At 47.2% G+C, this 19,181-nt stretch overlaps 1 protein-coding gene across 4 annotated transcripts in view; it reads left to right on the top strand.

Moving 5' to 3' along the window:
* LOC142585381 (uncharacterized) overlaps window positions 1-19,181 on the top strand; it is a 130,271-nt gene that overhangs the window by 65,790 nt on the left and 45,300 nt on the right. For 3 of the 4 annotated variants that reach the window (XM_075696106.1, XM_075696105.1, XM_075696108.1), the window contains exons 3-5: window positions 5,243-5,296; window positions 7,529-7,701; window positions 12,650-12,700. In XM_075696106.1, coding sequence (XP_075552221.1) covers window positions 5,243-5,296; window positions 7,529-7,701; window positions 12,650-12,700 — 278 coding nt within the window. The remainder of the gene's footprint in view (window positions 1-5,242; window positions 5,297-7,528; window positions 7,702-12,649; window positions 12,701-19,181) is intronic. The other variant, XM_075696107.1, reaches the window with a different exon arrangement.

The following is a 19,181-nucleotide window of genomic DNA, read 5'->3' as shown; positions in this document are numbered from 1 at the left end:
TCCTACGTTTCTTCATCGAATTTGTGGTTACGTCAGAGCTCTGCAGATAAGGTTAACCGGCAGGGTGAGGTAAGATAGGGTTAACAAGAAAACATTAAGACGAGGGAGAGTGCGAGCGACGCGCTGCACGTAACGCCATTTCTATTTTAAAGGGAAAAAAAGATAGATAGATAGATAGATAGATAGATAGATAGATAGATAGATAGATAGATAGATAGATAGATAGATAGATAGATAGATAGAGTTTAAATTTTAAAGGGAAAAATAGACAGACAGACAGACAGACAGACAGACAGACAGACAGACAGAAATTAAGTAGCATAAGACTCGCGTTTACAAATGCAAGCTACGCATGTTGGCTCAGAAAATGTCTCGTTGCTTCCCGAAGCGTCGGTGACGCTTGTCCGACATGTGTTTTCGCGCGGTTCTCACTGTCGACTCCTCCTGTCTATGGAATAGGTGTTAGCCGAACCGAACAGGGCATGAATAAGGTCAGCAGGAACTTATAAAGAGGTTCTATGTTCTTCTTCTCATTCTTCGTCACGTTTCTCAAGAAAATACTCTTCCTTTATACTTGGGTGTCATTTGCAGTTGTGCAAGATGTGCGTGTGCAGTATGCCTCAGAAAGCGTCTTGTTCCTGCAGAAATAAAGCTGTCGCTCGTTCTGCGCGTCAGCCGCTGTTTCTGAATTTACTTATGCATAATATGGTCGCACCTCTGGCACCTCCTCAAAGCTGTGCCACATATAGCTTAAGTATACAGAGAAGTAGGTAAAGAAATACTAAGCAGAGAGTAGGCAGTCACAGCACATACGTGCAACAGCTCCCCCCCCCCCCCCCCTGCAACCTCCATTCGTTTCCTTTCTCACAGAAAGAGGCGCAAGAGGTAAAGGTCTTAAATCTTTCACAGAGTGCTCTTGCTCCCCGAATAATAATGCAGTCGAATTTGCAGAAATCACACTGTCTATATTGTTATGCACACAATACAGTACTCTAATACAGGATAAACTAACGTTATTTACCACGGCAAAGCATATGTTTTCGCTCATGGGACCTAAACAACATGGGTTTGATGGTACACCAACACTGCAGATCGTTGTAGGGGATCGGAGGACAACAAAGAAGCTTGAGAAGGAGCCAAGAACCGTACAACGAGCGATAGACTTAACGTCGACAGAGGAAAACAATGGAACACAAGACAGGGAAAAAAAATGGAGTTCGGCAAGGCTGTATTATGTGGAGCGGGTAACAGAGCGGATAACTTTTGGAATAACTTGATGGGTGCCAAGAGCAGTGGAAACAAAGTCGAAGACGGCAGAGAATTAGCTGGTGTTCTGGAATTCAAAATTTGCAGCCATAATAAAATGGTGTTAGCTGGCGCAAAACGATGCTGTTAGAGGAGTTTGTTGTGCTGCGGAACAGAAATCTGGCCGGTGGTGAGGAAGATTGTTGCTAGGGGTACAGTAATCTTCTGTGAGAGAGACGATGGGTGAAGGCATACACGCCTTTTTTTTTTTTTTACCTAGAAGCTTTTCATATCATTGGAATGCCGCGCACTGAATTTCTCATCTTCAGGCAATATATATATATATATATATATATATATATATCCACTAATGCGTAGTCTTTGTGAACAAGGGAGCAGCAGTCTTGTCAGATTTCAACATGCGCATCACCGCCCTTCCTGTAGAGCGAAGGTTTCATGTCGACCTGTTGAATATGTGAACGGAGCCTAAAACGGAAAATGCCAATCATAAACGACATCCTTGTGTATCGTCAATATTTGATGGAGAAATATGAAATAAAAGAAAAAGTCAAAACGAAAGGCCATCTCCTAGCGTGCGAATTATGCATGATGGTTCACCCCATGCGGGTCAAAACTGAAGGGGATCATAACATAATGAGCGAACGGCAGGACTAAATCCTGCGAAAAGGAAGCGTAGTAGCAATGGCAGGGAAACGAATTATTCGATTCCTGTATGTTTTGATGGATAGGTACAAGAAAGAGGGAGAGAGATCAGATGTTAGGGATATAGTTGAAAAAACAAACAAATTAAGTGGCTTGACAGAGGGGTTTACGTCCTCTACGAGTACAACGGTGTTTTATGCCGGCCGACAACGCACAAAAAAGCAGGGCAGTATATTTCAAGCAATCAATGCGATTTATAGGGAGATCCAGAAAGGCCCATGACTCGCGCGTGGTGTATACTATCGACCAAGAACACAATCACGTGCACACTCAAAACACATGTATCTCTCGACAGCCGCCATACAGAATAACGCCAGCAATAGAACAAAATTCTGCCAAAAAAAAAATGAAAAAAAACAGGCACGTGTCTCTTCGCTCACACTAAATAGACCATAAACATAAATGCCGGGGACGCCAGCGATATTTATGATCAAAACTTTTGAGGTGCCTTAAAAAGAAGTTAGAGCGGCTATACAGAATAGTCATGCACTTTATAGCGTGTCGTTACGTGCCGTCCTACACAGAATCAGCTAGAGTCGCCAAAATTCTGGCTCAACAAATTTTTTAACCAGCCGGGATCACTCAGACTCACGGGTCAGTCTGTGCTTGAATGAGTCGACTCATCAGTCAGCTTGTCACTCTCTCGCTCTTTTCCTCTTTTCATTCCCCTTTTCCCCCACCCATAGTGTCTGGTTGACCTCCCTGCCTCTCCTGTCCTTGCTCTCTCTCTGGCCGACTTACGGTATGTGTGGTCTGTTTGAACATCAGCCCTTCTATATTTGACGTGCACACAGTGAACGCAGGGAACGCAGGGAACGCCACATCACAGATTGACCCTCACAAATGCCCCGCGGCGGCGGACGTGCTGCTCGTGTTTCGGTGGACGATTGTTGTCGATAGCACGTGATAATGAGGACATGTCCGCGCGGAGTCCCCTTGAGGTACCAGCACCTCAGGCGTTTCTTGAAAGACAGCTTGAAAAAAATTGACTTCTTTTTTTGTACATGCATTGCTTTCAGATGCTATACCATCTTAATTATGACAACCGTGCGTTTGGCTCCCACCGGCGACAACTCATCTTATCATCCACTTTCATTTCCCCTTTTATTCATCATTTTCCACATTCCAGTTTCGACTACAGTTAATTTCCCCGATGACTTCCGTAGCTTCATTGTCTGCTGGCTTTACGCGGCCATGATTAACAAAGTCGAGCTCTCCCTCTTTCTCCTTCTTCTCGCAGATCCCTCCAGTATTTTTTTTTTTTTTTGTAGGAAACTCGATGCCCAAAACCGCGCTTCTACATTATTGCTCCTATACCGAAACCTCGCACGCGCAAGTGCGGAACGCAGTTCGTGTTTCCGCGAGTGAGTCACGTGGCCGCCGATTGCGCAATCGTCGTCGTCGTGTACGGCAGAGATCGACGCGTGCCGTCTGCAGCTCGGATTCCGCATTCTGCCGCACGCATGCTGTACACAGGCTTCCAGGGAACGGCATTTGCGCAAGCAGGGAATGCCTGTCTAGGAAGCGCGCATTTCCCACCCGCCACCTTTGAACAGCTGCGCACAGCGGCGTATAACCGAGCCCGTCTCGAGCACCTGCTCGGTATAGGGTATATAACGTTTCTCGCGCATATACGAAAGCTCGGGCGGAGCCATTTATAACGCACAGAGTCGCAGCAGACGACATCCGTTTGTGTTCCTTTTTTTTGCTTTTCTTATAACTTTGAGGCGACACTAGCTGCAGGGAAAACGCTAAATCTTCCGTATGCGCCCTTACGTGCCTCCCTGACAGACCGTGTCTGCGCACATTAAATCATGGTTAGACTGGCAGATGGAACCTTTCGGGATTGAAGCAACCGTGCTTTCGGCGAAAGCTACAGGTGGGCTCGTTGGCGGAGAGCGCGCATAGCTAAAGTCCACTTATACCGGCGAAGCTCGTAAGGTGACTCGCGCAACCGTTCTCGTGCGGCGACGGCGTGCTCGGTTATCGCGAGGCAATCGGAGAACGGGCAGCAAAGAATGTTCGCTTTGAAACGTAATTTGCGATCATTATAAAACAAACGTTGCCGAGTGTACATTTCAATCGAGTCGACAACTTCTTTGGGCACTTTCTTTTTTAATTTTTTATCCAGTAATCATTAATTCTTATTATTGGTTTCTAGCGCGAAGTGACGCAGACGAAGGTGTTGCCGTACGAACCTGCCCAACTGTCCTCCATCATTTTGCCTTAATTCTTGCTTCTCATGTCGCGTTTGCGGCGGTGTACGGGCTCCGTGGTACGGGCTCCGTGGTACCGGCTCCCTGGTACGGGCTGACGGCGTGGTCCAGCAACGTAGCCCGCGTAGGACCCCCGAAGCGGCCGTATGACCATGGAAGAATGAGGGGGGAGTCGCTGTTGAATCATAACCAAGAAAACAGTGTAAAATAATTTACACCCTTGAGTTATGCACCGATTTACACCGTTATTCATATTGAAGGGTGTCAATTATTCTACAGCGAACCAGCAAACAGACCCCCGTGTAGTTTCGACGCAGGGTGTGCGAGAATTGGCTTATGTACGTGTACGTGTAGCTTTGCCATCCTTTTTTTTTATAGATTGCTCAGAGTGGCATATATGCATATATCTGAAGGTGTTTGTATTTCACGTCCTAACAGCGGTGTTGACGACGTCAGCATGAAGTCACAAATCTGCCTGTATATTCGCGTTTCTGGTTCTTTTATTATTGTACACACGAGGAAAGTCAACACTAAAGTTGCCAGGACGAGCTTTTCGTCTAGCCGTGAATGCAATGCAATTCCTTCTCCTTTCTTCGGAAACCTGTGACGTCACGAGGAGATAGTGCGGGAGTTTGCCAGAGGCGTCGCCCCGCTCGTATTTCGTGTATTTAATTTCGTGTTAACGTCGTTCTCCAGTGTGCTAAATTTGCGCATCGCGGTAAAACGTGTCGTTGTTTTGTAGTCTGTAGAGCCAGTGGCAATGGCGTTACGCTGCAGAAATCGAGGTCGTGGGTTCGATCGCAGCCACGGCGGCCACATTTCGATGAGGGCGACATGCAAAAAAAAAAATGCTCGTGTGGTTAGATACAGGCGTACGTTAAAAAGACCCAGGTGGTCAAAATTAATCGGGGGCACCCCACTACAGCGTGCTTCATAACCAGATCGTAGTTCTGGCGCGTCAAATACTTGAATTTAATGCACGATGTTTTGTTTTCGGCGAAAGCCCTGTTTGCTGTGATTGCGATATAGGTGACTGGTCTTCATTTTTATGAACGCAGATGGCAACTTCTGCGAAAATACCTGCAACTGCAGCTACCACCTTCTAGGCCATGGTGAGACTTTTTTCAGCTGCGAAAATAACGGTAATGGCCACGGTAACTTCAGTGTGGCCCCCTGATGCGAAGTAAATACAATTGACATAAAGATTACGCATTGGTATTACGTGGACAAGCGTTTGTAATTACAATCTGCTACGGACAAACAAACAAACAAGAAAATGAAAAAAAAGGAGCCCAATCACTTCTTGCGCGGCTGTATTTTGGAGCCACTCACTGTGATTTGTAACTTGAGTTGATCCATTCATATTTTTTAGTTACTTTAGCTCGGAGTGTGATCACTGTTATCGACTTGCGATAGCGTTCAATACATAATTATGCGCCAGAGGTCCTATGGGCTGTGAGGCGGCCCGCAGAACCAAAATTCGGATTCATGTTGGAATTAACTCATCCCGAAATCTCAGTTTTGCATTTCGCGTTCATCAAAGTGTGGCCGTAGTAGTGATCTAGCGAAATCTATTGACATTTTATTGGCGTGAATATAAGGGGGCACACTTATCGTTACCTCTGCGCATTAGCTCGAGAAGCGGCTAATCAATTTGATCACGCTAAAGCGGGCGAAAAAATGAGGGCTCGAAAGAGCGTCGGAGCACTACCACAAAAGAGCGAGCTACTCGAATAAACAGCCGAGTCCTGCTCGCAGACTGGACTGAACTAAAGCCCCTTAAACTTCGTAGTGCCACGCTTTCAAGAATGCCGCCTCCTCCTCGCGCGCTCTGGCCGATGCCGCGTCGCTATTGGCCTAATAGCATCACGTGGGCCCTCGCGCCGTGCATCAGCGCCATTTTTTGCTCGAGAAGCGTCTACGGAGTGGCGAGGAGTGCATGTTGGCGCCGTTGCTACGCTCGAGCAGTGTAGGCGGCGCCATGGTCGAGCAGGGAGCCTGAACGAGAGGAGAAACAAAGAGGAGGGAAGGTGGAGGAGGAGACTGTCACTACTTTACGAAGTTTAAGGGGCTTTAGACTGAACTGCTATGTGAAAGCACAATATCAAATAGGGCGCGGTGACGTCCGAGGAAACACTTTAGGTGTTTCCAGCGCTGGGAGTGTCGCTACTCTGCAGCACAGGGATGCCGGCGACTTTCACGCTGTGATCCTATTCATGCGGCACGCCACGTTTTTCACTGGTGGAACAGATTAAGTTTGCTATTGGCTTGACGTGAAACAGCGAAATTCGCGCCATTCCTGTTGCTCTCTATAGGCAACAACGCTCACGCAGTTTCGATGCTGTAGCACAATGCGGGCACAGACCATGCAGGTCCGTCCGTGACAGTGTTGACTCATCCCGCCACGAGAGGCGCTGATTGTTCGTAAAGCCCCTCAAACTTCGTAAAGTAGTGCCACGCTTTGAAGAATGCCGCCTCCTCCTCGCGCGCTCTGGCCGAGGCCGATGCCGCGTCGCTATTGGCCTAATAGCATCACGTGGGCCCTCGCGCCGTGCATCAGCGCCATTTTTGCTCGAGAAGTGTCTACGGAGTGGTGAGGAGTGCATGTTGGCGCCGTTGCTACGCTCGAGCAGTGTATGCGGCGCCATGGTCGAGGAGGGAGCGTGAAAGAGAGGAGAAACAAAGAGGAGGGAAGGTGGAGGAGGAGTGTGTCACTACTTTACGAAGTTTAAGGGGCTTTAATTGTTCGTGCTCCAACGCGCCACCTGGGCCAGTGTTAGGAGCCTATAGTGATGATCATTATCTTTGTGCGTACAAGTATGACTCACATTTAAATTATTCGTCTAAACTTGTGCTTTGTTCTGCACCTTACGGTTACTTTCGATGCTGGCGTATTTATTTGAGTGGCTGATAGTGTCGGCTTTAATAGGTGTTTAGCGTGGGTACCGACCGGTCTAATTCCTGATGGGGAGATTTCACTCGTCTCATATTCGACTCGGAATATTTTTGAACAAAGCAGCCTAAAAAAAGTTAGTTCCATTTTTTTTTTTACTGTTCGCGTTGCAGTAAGCAGACCTAATGTACCAGCTGTTGCGCACGCCTCCCGAGTCAGGTGATTATCGGCCGTAAATTTCCCTGCGTTGAGTTCATGCCATGAGAACAATCGCTCGAAACGTAAGAGAGAGAGAGAGAGAGAGAAAGAATACAGACAGGAAATACGGGCAGTGACGATCGAGTGAAAAAAGTCAGCGCTTGCACACGTGAGAGAGATATATGTGCGTGCTGCATTCAACTGCCGACTCGGCACTGCAGCTCTTGACATGTACGCGCACTTGTGTTCGCAGAGCGGCTACAGGAGTTCTACGGCAACGAGAGCAAGGAGTGCGTCAACTGCGGCGCCATTTCGACGCCCCTATGGCGGCGCGACTGTACGGGACACTACCTCTGCAACGCGTGCGGCCTCTACTCGAAGATGAACGGCGCCAACAGGCCGCTCATGAGGCCGCCCAAACGCATGGTGCGTCGTGCTTGCCTTCTCCATTGTTGTCGTCGGTACTGTTGCTACAGCATCAGAAAGTTTTAGCATGTCCCCCCCCCGCAAAAAAGGAAAAAAGGAGATATCACATTTTACGGTATACCGGGAACGTCGAAGATGCGGGTCACGTGGGGGTGACAGCAGCGAAGCCGGTAGCGCCATCTTGTGACGCTTCGTCCAACCACAGCGAGTCAAAAGGCGCTATTGTGTTACGTGGGTGTTCCCGTTAAAGGAAAAGAAAGTGTCCAGTACATGTAGCGATTACATCGCTGTCGACATTTCACACCAGAAGCTAAGTGGAGTATGGTTGCTCGCTGCAATGTTAGCTTTGTGTTTCCTCTGGTTAAACTTACCACCATCAGATGGCGCCACCAACGAGGCTTATCACGTAGATGTCAATGGAAACCTTGCATTCTATGAAGGTTCGGTGAAGGGTGCAAGTTAATGCTCTATTAAGAGAGACTTAGCTTTTTTTTTTTGCAAAAGTGTTAGCCTTTGGGAAATACCGGGTTACCGGAAACGTAGACGGCAGCACTACTTAAGCAACTATGTTGGTAGCGTCATCTTGCGACGCAGAATTTAACCAGAGCGCACACGGAGAAATATACTGCAGCGACCTAATCTACTTAACTGTTGGTGCAAAGCGTCGATATCGACGTAATCATCATCATGATCAATTTTATAAAATTTTCCTTCGACGGGAAGACTTGAGCAATGCAAAAATGTTTCAGACTCCTTATAGTTGGAGAGATAATCACACGATGTCGCCACCGGTATTTCTAACACCGTCCACGGCTCTGGTAACTCGGTAGTCTGTAAACGGCAATATATTTACGGACAAGCTAAAGTTCTATATATTATAGAGTTTTAGCGTACGTGTCCTATAAACCGATTACAGTTTACGGAATGCCGCAACTCCGGACACGTAAACTTGAGCACTCGCATTAAAACTTCTTTCTGGGCGAGTTGGTGCATACTTGACATGAAAACTGTTTACAGCGCAAACACATGCAACCACAAAGTTGCAACCACACATGCAACCACTCGCGTTGGTGGCATCACCTTGTGGCACAGACTTTAGTTTTGACCGAGACGACATGGAGCTTTTATTATAGTGACCAACTACAATTACACGGAGAAGCTAAATACATTTTGGTATTACAGACTTTTAGCGAGTTTGTAAACGCTTTAGAGTTTACGGAATACCGGAAGAGTGGAGACATCGATAGCAGCAGCAGTGCTGGTAGCGACGTCTTGTGCCGGTTTGTTCAGCCACAATATCGTTTTGCGACAGCAATCATATACGGGGTGATCATTTTTAAGTGTTAAGAAATTTTTAAAAAATTGCCTTGTAACGTTCCTAAAGTCGTTGATTTAGGCACATATGTAAAAAGACGGGTGTCGCCCCCCATTTTAATCTCATCTGCTCTAGTAGCCTCTTCCTCCTCCTCCTCCTCTTCTCCTATGACTCTGCTGGAGCAGACCGCTTCACGTCTGTTGCAGATAACATAATTATAGTCCTTGAAATGGATTACTCAGCGAGACGGGAATTACTTGTACGAGAAATTGAAACACCCATATTCAACTAATTAACAAAACTTCACCTATAATATTCCTAATTACATTACGGCAGCTATTGAAATTTACGAATTGTAGCCGGTGAGGCGTGTTCACTTGGAATAAATTTCCAAAATGACACAAAGTTTTGAGATATTCAACATAAAAATGTTGTTCAACTTACTTTCTTAACAAAACACTCTTTGATGCGTTGAAGCCACAAAGTAACAGGAATGCCCATGCATTTTGTCCCTCACTTTGGGAAACATCTTGAAACTGGTGCAATCCTGGAAATTCATTTCAAGTAGATACGTCTGGCAAACGCACCGGCTACACAATTCGTAAATTGCAATATGTGCCTCGAATTAGTGAATTTTCGTTAATCAGCTGAATATGTGTTTCGATTTCTCGTGCTAGTAATGTACACGCCTGCTCTAACAATCAAGCTCAAGGACAAGAATTACCCTATCTGTCACAGTCGGGTGATGTTGGAAAAATTCCGTAAAACTTGAAAAAAAAAAGTGAACACCCCGCATAAATAGATGGACATGCTGAAACTCTCTATATGGCATGCACGCGGCAAAGTACCTCGTCCCAATACTTCGGAGTTCTCTGAACGGCTACCGATACACAGCTATCTATAGCTAAATATCGATATATAGATACCCAGATAACCAGACACCTATCGGTGGCTGTGAATCACCAGACAGTCTACGAACGAGACACAACGTACGCCTTAAGAGTGGCTGAGCAACAAAAAACACTCCTTACGTTGCTTCAATTGTTTCGACAAACGCTTTACCTATAATCATAGAAGAATGGCGCGGCGCCTTTTGTCGGCCAAGATGTTTTTTTTTTGCTTTCTTTATTTATTTTAACGAACGAAAGGCAGCGAACTGCCTGCACAAACGTATCCCGACTGCCACGTAAGCGCATTCTGCGTACACCCTTGAAACATGGCGCTCCACTCTTGCTACGCGCGCCGTGGGTTCTCTCTCTCTCTCTGTACGACCCATTCATTATTCGTGCCACACCGCATTCGTCGCCTTTGTTCAGTCGCGCATGACGCTTACATGCATGGCCACTCGGCGGAGAATGCGTGCACCACACATTATTACAGCGTGGGTCCGTGGCCTTGCCAATCAAGGCGGTGTGAAGTCATGCGAAGTCTTATACCTCGATGACATCGGTGTTCTGAGAGACCTTTATTCGCCGGCGATCTCCGCCCCCTATTCGAATTAAATGTTCGTTCAACCGTTGCGTGCGCATTGTTACATTGGTCGTGTCTAGTAGCACTTTCGTTTTCTTACCGCTGAGAGCGTTAAAGGGGGGTATCGCAGGTTAATAGAACGCCTCGATTCGCTATAGTTGGTCGATACATACTTGCAGGTTTGACAAGCTCAATGCTTAGACGAGACAAAAGAAAGTAGCCTTCTTCTATATTCATTTGCCCCGTCTAAGGCGTACACTTGTCGAAGTTGCAAGACATCAAAGAGCAACACTCATTATTTTAGACTTCTAAAGTATTCTTTTTTCTTCAAAACTCTGCTTTCATGCATGTTGCAAAAAAGGGGGTTGGGTGGGGGGAGGAGGGGGGAAGGAAGGAAGGAAGGAAAAAGTAGAGAAGGAAAGGCAGGGAGGTTAACCAGTTTAGCGTAACCGGCTTGCTACCCTACACATGGGAGAGGGATGGGTGCGATGAAAGATGGGGAAGGGGGAGAGAGAGAGAGAGAGCACATAGCACAGCACACAAACATCGGCCGGTAGAGTCTATCAATCTGGCATTGTACGTGATAACACTGTCAGAGCCGCTTGTCCAATCCCGTCTCTTTCAAAAACTGAAGTAGTCCCTTTGTCGCCTTCACCTGCGATGTCTTCTGTCGGCGGCATGTGAAAATCGTGTCGAGGGAGGAGGGGGGGTTAGGTTAATTATTGCTGGGGAAAATGAGGGCTGTGTTTAAATTTTGCGAACTTTTGCGCGAAAGCCTCAACGCCAGATTTAAAAGCCTCAGCGACGTCATAGCTTTCAGTGTCCCCCCCACACACACAAGCCGGCCGTTTTGGAGCAGAAAAAGTTCTCGAAGTAGTGCCACAGGTTCAATCTCTGGTGCTGGATTCATGCGCTTCCACTTGATTCAAATCCGTGCTTTCTTATGCACCCTGATTGTAGTGTAGGTATTGTAGTGTAGGTATGTGACCGGGCATTGTGCTTTCTTTGGTGCACCTATGTTAACGGACTTAGGGCTTTTATGATTTGGAGTTTTAATGCGTTTAAGTGAATTCTATGTTGCTTTTAATCTCTACTTGAAAAAGAGTCGCCAGCGCCAATTATGTGCGACATCTCCTAAGTAGCATATAATAATAATAATAATAAAAAAGTCTCTGGTGACTTTAAAATGCGATGTAATACTTCCTTACCGATATGCTATTACCTATATACATGACTGAGTTAGACCCTGTCAAAATCAATGACGTCAGGCCGAGCTGGCACCGAAATTTCAAGGCGCCGTGGCGATCCCTTTTTTTTTTTCGTTTTCGTGTCTCTTGTGGCGTAACCAGCACGAAGAATTTGCATGTCGTTGCCTGTCCGTATCTACGTATACCATCTGCTGTCTTGCAGTCAAATGTGAATTATACATATACATATTAAAATAATAACATATATAACGCTCAGTGGTAGATATCGAAGAGCCGTACACGGCATTATCAAAACATACCCTGCAAAGCCTATATATCGACAATCCAATAAATTGCATCTATTTTTCCCACGTGTCCACACCGAGAGCATGGTCGCGCACTTCGGCTTCGTTTTTGCAATTTTCTAGACCTCTACAATTTCCCTTGTCATGTTACATTGGGCCTTGTACAAAATAGTCGACTCTGATTCTGTGATAGTCAACTTTGACACTGTCAACAAACATTCACTGGCAGCGCAAATCCCCTGCTCCTACCTCCATTCCTTTGAACCCACATTTCCTGTGCGTCCGTCCTCTTTCTCCTCCTACTCTCTCGAACTCAAGTCAGCGCGTACGTGTAGGATCACGGGTGTATATGCACCCCCTCCCCCAACCTCCCGCCCCACACCACCTTCTTGACTCCCTCAGTTTCAAATCCTGTTGAGGTATATTACTTGGCAGCGGACGCTCACAGACTCGCAGCCTCGGCTACTGTTTCGGGCCATGCCACACAGTTAGCATGCGCGAAAGAATGCGCCATGTGCTTGTCTTCGAAACTCCTCGCCTCGCGCCGGTCCAGAGAAATATGCCCGCGGTTTTACGACGGGGCACCCGTTTTCACTGCTTCGTCCCGTGTCCATCAAACATCGCGCGCTCTCATTCCGTTCTTTTTTTTTTTTCTTTCTTTCTTCACGCAGACACCCCCCGAATCCGGCAGCGACGTTCGTTACAGGACCTACACGAAACAGGTAAGTGCAACACGCCTTCCCGATTATTCCCCGATCACGACGAGACCCTGCGGATTGTTGGTCTTTTTTTTTTCCTTGTTATACTGTGCTGATGGCTGCTGTATTCCCCTCCCCATCAACTTCTCTTCCCCTTTCCTCTCCCCCTCCCCCCCGCTCTCCAATTGCTAACCCTCTAGGGTCCATCTCTGTCCTTTCCTTTTATTCGGGGACATAAAAATTAACAGCTTTAGGTCGCGTTCTTCGCTACGTTTTCTCTCCTTTCTCTTTAGGTACACTTTATTTGTTATTATTATTTTTTTCATAAAGCGCGCAGAATTCCGGCGCCTTCTCACTCGGCCGCTGGCTGCGAGAGTGTTTTCTTTTTTTTTCTTTTTTTTGGACACACGGTCGCAGCAGCTTGCTTGCGTGCTCCAGTGATCAGTTCAGTGGGCTCCTCCTCCTCCTCAATGGTGGCGCATTCTGCGGTGGTATAAAACAGCCGCGCTAATCCGTCGTTATTCCTGCTTACGATGGGACAAGCCCGCGCCTCGTCCGCGCGAACGTCAGGGCGGTGCTTCTTCTTCTTTTTTTTTTTTTGAAGAAAATAAAATACAATAAAATAAAGAAAAGTTCTGTCAGTTGCGAACCCCGCTGGGAGAAGGGAATTTTTTTTCACTGCAGCGAACAGAACGCCAGTGACCGCTGTTTTTTCTCCCTCTCTATTTTCTTTCTTTCTAGCATTTTCTGGCACCGAGAGTGGACGTGTCACAGCAGAGTTAAACTATGTGAACCTCTTTTGGTTATCGTTCTATTTATGTCCCTCGTTTTCCGGGCTCGCTCGCGTTCCATGCTCGAGGCTAACAGCAACGACGCGTACAGCGTGGAGAATGCGTGTGCTTGACGTTGCGTTGGAAGTCGTTAATTTCTGCTAGTTTGTGAGCGTATGGAACAGCGAGCCACGTAAGACGGAATAAAGTTAACAGCCCATAGAAAACACACGCCGGAGGGCCAAAAGGCGCACAGTCCAGAGTGGAATGGAGTGAAGTGAGTGAGTGAGTGAGTGAGTGAGTGAGTGAGTGAGTGAGTGAGTGAGTGAGTGAGTGAGTGAGTGAGTGAGTGAGTGAGTGAGTGAGTGAGTGAGTGAGCGAGTGAGTGAGCGAGTGAGTGAGCGAGCGAGCGAGCGAGCGAGCGAGGAGGCAAGCAAGCACAAATACGGATAGCTTAGCAAGATGCCTACAGCATTGCCCCAGTCCTTCATGCGATATGCATGTCATGTAGTGTAACAGATGCCCACGAGTTTTACGATGCGAGTCTTTGGAGTGCCCCTATTCCGGAAGTACGGAGACTTATAAAAAAGCAATCATCACGCGTCTCGTTCAAGTCCTCGGAGGATTCGCTATTCTATCAATAGAATTTCTCACAGCGATGTGTATCGTGCTGCACTTACCTTCCTTTAAGTATACGTACATATTATAGCGAGCGCGGTATACAGCAAAAGACGAACTTGCGCAGTTCTAAGGAGACAATGGAAGACATCCTTCGTTTTTGTTCTTATTATGCTGTGCGGTGCAGCCTGACGTCCTTCGGACTGTGTGTTATATTGACGCTACTTAAAATCATGATCGAAGACGAAAGATTGTTCGGCTATGGGGTCGTGCGTCAGTGACTCCAAAAACCGCGCGGGCAGTGCTCGCGGGCAGTGCTCAGAGAGAGAGAGAGAGAGAGAGAGCAAGGAAAGGAAAGGTAGGGAAGTCAGCCCAAACGAGAGGATTTGCAGTGCTGAAATGTCTAAAATCGACATTGCCTCATTGACTGTTTGCGTGTGCGCTCAGAAGAAGTAGAAGAAGAAGAAGCAAAATGGTTCTTTCACAAACAACCGAGATGCAGTAACGAACACTTCAATGTACTCCGAACTTTGTACACGGCTTGAAAGATGCGTTTTCGGTGGCCTATAATTCCACATTAATTCCAAAACATATATGTATATATATATATACTATGGATATGCGACAAACGGGCATGTATACATATCTATATACAATGCACATATTTACCTGACAGGCAAACACAGAAATGAGACTTGAATATGTGCATCCAATGCGTATACGTTACGTTACTGCCAATAAGAATCTACCAAAACGAAGCAGACTGAAAACCAGCCCATGCAGTTTTTACGGACAATTATGATGCTTTTTTCCTTTCCATCCTATAACATCGTTTCGCATTGCCTAGGGTAGCAAACGAGGCGTACACTGCTCGCCTTGCCCTTTCCCTATCTCTCTACCCGGAAATAACGAGCAGGGTTATTGCGAGACCGCTGAAGAGAGAACCGTTTCGGTTTTGTGAAAGTTGGTCGAACGCGGTCCCAAGGGCGACAAAGGCGCCGCTGTCACACAACGCTTAAGAAAGAATGTGGATTCCGACCGGTGGTCATGGCCGTCGTGATGGCTGGCAAAACAACGGTTAATTTCTAACCACTCTCCCGCGTTTGTCACGGAAAATGTCACGTACTGCCGCTGTGAATCTCGCCGGTGGAAGGCTGTGTAATGTATTTTGGCTTGGTTTGATTTGGTATTTCTGTACTGAATGGCTGTCTATTGCTTTTCTTTTTCTCTCTTTAAGTCTGTGTTGTATACTCTGGGTCTGTAATTGCCTAGGCACTTCTTATTTTTTTTTTTCAGCAGAAATTCCTTTCTTTTTCAGACGGGTTTGCATCTAGCCCTTTTTATAATTCCACGTGTACCTCGTTGAGGATTGGAACGATTGAGGAACTAAATGGAAGTAACCACAGAGTGAATAACACTCACCGGCGTGAACAACGCAATGTAATAAAGTGGGAGCACAGCGAGGGCTTCAAGTTTGGTTGATTGGTTGACTTTGATACATCGCTGTTTTTCGAAAGCGAGCGTTCAACTGAAATCAGTTCGGTTAGAAAACACCTAAATAACAAATATTTCATTATGTTTCCCAGTTATCTCGTTTCATTATTTATTTATTTATTTATTTATTTATTAGCGAAGCCGCGATAGCGCAGGCGAAAGGTGTTAGTCACACTTCGCACAACTCTACCACTGGTAAGGACTAGTTAACGGGCTTAGGGAGACCGATTAAGGAAACACCAAATCACACTGCATAACCAAACGCCAACCAAGTAGGTTCCCTAGATTTAACCCAATGTATTGGAATGCTTTTGATTCCTTCGTTAAGGGTGATTTCTCCAAGGCGCAGCAGCTTTGTACTGATACGGCTTGTGGGCCTGGCGGTGGTTTCTTTGGGAGGCGACCTTGCGTAGGCCCTACATGTAGCTGTTGGGGTCAACGCTCCCAAGGAGTGGTTCATTGTCCAGGCTACAGCTTGTGTGTGGCGCGACTCAACTGTATACAATAGTGGTACCACTACTACCACTACTACCACTACTACTACTACTAGTAGTAGTAGTAGTAGTAGTTGTAGTAGTAGTAGTAATAACTAGTGGGGGAAAAAACAAGAAAGGGAGAAGACAAGTTAAAAAGTCCTAGGATGCCAAGTTATACAGCTCCTTCCCGCATAGGTTAGCCTCGGGTCTCAAGGTCACCGGCACCATCAATATCAATTCATGTAGTCAAACGCTTCCACAGCTTTCGGTCATCGGCACTGTGTTGGCTGTTAAGGCGGAGGGGTTCGTGGCCGCGCGGCCTCATGTCTCGCCCCGAGAGAGGCTTTCTTTTTGTTTTTTGTTTGCTCAACATACGTCGGCGGGCAGTCTTATCCCCCGGAGATTTTCGTAAACGACGCTTCGCCACTTTCCAAGGTGCCGCAGGTCTCTTAGACGCGGGGAGAGGAGGAGATCCCCAAACGGGCCCGGGAGAATTGTTTGTGTGAAACTTCAACCTCCATCCGCAGAACATCTGCGAGTGTTTCACTGTACAGAGAATGTAGACGCGTCGTATACCAGTTGCCCGTTGTTGACAGAGGGGTCGTTGCTCTCTTTCGTTTACTGAACGCCGCGCTACTCGGCAGGTAAACTGTTTTGATCATACCGTTCTTTTTTAATGCCCACGACTACCTTGATCTGTACAGCTCTCTATATCTGCCTCTCTGGTGGAGCAGATTCTTCGTGAGCCGTTGACTATAAAAGACCCGATGAGTGAAGTCTCGTGGCAAACAGGCTGGTTTGGATCAAATTGGGAACACAGACCCCAGGATCATAAGAAAGGATACAAATATTCAGGTCCAACACGCATGTTGAAACCCATTGTTAAACGACGCGGTTAATGTTATAAAATTAAGCTCGATGCGCACGACTCGCCTATAATTCTGTGCAACGCTTAATCGCACGCAATGTTCATGTCTGTGTACCGTGCGTTGGCCCGAGAGAAGTGTCTGTTAAAAGAAAAGAAAATGGAAAACGATTGTAGCCTTGTGGATAGAGGATCATGGTGTTTTGCTGGGACACTCGAGGTCCGAACCCGCCCCATTAGGCACCTATAATTCATTTATTTCCCGTGTTTTAGCTATAGTTGTCAACAAAGCAGCAGCAGCAGCAGCCACGGGCAGCAATATGCGGGAGAGTTCGCTTTAAGACAAAACGCTTTGCAGCACGGTGCTGCATACGCTTCACGAGACGCTAGCCGCAGCATATCTGATGGCATAACCTTGGAAAAAAGTGATCGCATCGCCGTGTCTATTATCTCGCTGATCATCATCGTCGTCATCATCGTCATTTCGTCCGTACGTCTCGGCACCCACGCGCCTCGTATATCTAACCACTATAATTAGATTCAACCATTAAGTGTCCCTAACAGCATACCTACGAAGATCTACCTGGAAGCTATGGCTTTGACTTTTAAGAATCATCGGACGATGGTATCTGCTCAGTATTTTGTAAGAAGCTACAACGCAGGAACGTCCACGATGCTGAACCGGTACGTGCACGCGTCTTTTTACAGCGAAGCTGTGTATGGCTAGCCGATTCGTCCATCCGTCCGTCCGTCTGTCGCTGTACGCCGAAAACTCCTCCGGCGCAACCCTAAGCGCATGCGCGAAAAAAATAGAGAGAGAGAGAGAGAGAGAGAGGCGCGCGAGTGACTTCCAGTATTGACGTCGTTGCTCTCCGTCGCAGCCGAGCGCGCGCGCAGCAGTTTCTCTCCCGCTCCGAAGTGGGTGGGCCACGCGTCATACGCACTCCTGAGGAGCAGGCAGCTTTCGATCAGCAACGCCGCGAGCAGAACCGGGAACGAGCTCGTCCACGCCGTGCCGATGCTGCAGCCCGGGCACAAGAACAGGCTCGTGCAGCCGATCGCAAGCAGCAACTGCGTATAGAGGATCCGGCAGCCTTCCAAGCAGTCGTTTAATGAACCGTCGTGATTAACCTATTGATAAACACGCACGTTTCAGCTTCGCTGGTTAACCATCTGTCTGTACGGAGGGCTCGACGGTGATTTCGTTTTCTTTCCAAATCGGAGAATGGGACGAGGCAGTCTCGTATATACGCACAGACGCGCTGCCCCGTATACGTCACTAGGTGAGAGGCCGTAATCGTGGCCAGCTTTTAGTGCGTGCGCATGTATACGATTAACATCGGTATATATATATCCACTTAGCGCGGGGATAGGCCATGCACGGATCCAGAGCGCCCGGCATGCAAAGTGCGTAGCATTCTCTCTTCGAGACGCGAAAGAAAGCGACGGTTGGACGCGTTCGTTCCTGGCGCTCGGACAGTGCCAGGTGGCTGTTATTTATGTGGTGTGCGCGCCGTGGGGGCAAAGCGCGCATCGTCGGCCTTGAGCGGGGATCAGCGTGCGGTCGCTCGCCGGTTGAACTCTCGGTGCGCGTGTATAGTTATTGTTGGTGCATACATGTGGAGGCGTTGGCCAGCTCGGCAAATGCGGAATGTTCGCAGTCATTTCTTGTTTTCGCCTTTTGCACGCGTGTGTTTGCTGGGAAAGGTGTTAAAATATAATCGTTTTTTTTTTTACTCGTCCGAGCAGGTGAACCCGTTCGAAGGCACTCACGGACAGACACGCACGCGTGCGGGCGGGTGCACACATTTAAATTTTTTTTTTTCCCATTAACCTCGAAGTCGTTTCTGCTATCTTATTTCGGGCGTGTTTTATTATCTTTGGCAAGCGTGCGCGATAAGAAGAGACAGTTTGCACCACCGTTTTACAATTTGCCAACTGCCAGTGGTATAATCATCTGGAGCCTGCATTCGCGAGGCCTTCTGTTCGTAAGAACAGTCTTGTCAGCTTGCTGGCCAACGGCGATAATAATTTGATCGCTGTCTTAATTAGCAGCAGCCTGTTCTTACCCATCGCTCCAGCGCATGATCTTCGTTGCAGGACGCGAGTCTCAGTTAAGTGTACACTGCAAACTGCGCTTTGCGATGTTAGAACAGATATCACTGATGAGCGCTGGAGAAAGGTTCACGAATACAATGCAAAATATGTACTAAAACATTTGCAAATGCCCGATATCATTCCATAATTTTCGGAGCTGCGGTTTTATACCCCTACAACCCAGT

This window comes from Dermacentor variabilis, chromosome 6, assembly GCF_050947875.1.
Source record: "Dermacentor variabilis isolate Ectoservices chromosome 6, ASM5094787v1, whole genome shotgun sequence".
In the NCBI taxonomy this organism is placed as follows: domain Eukaryota; kingdom Metazoa; phylum Arthropoda; class Arachnida; order Ixodida; family Ixodidae; genus Dermacentor; species Dermacentor variabilis.
Note: the sequence above shows the minus strand (reverse complement) of the source record. Positions and strands in the feature narration are given on the sequence as shown.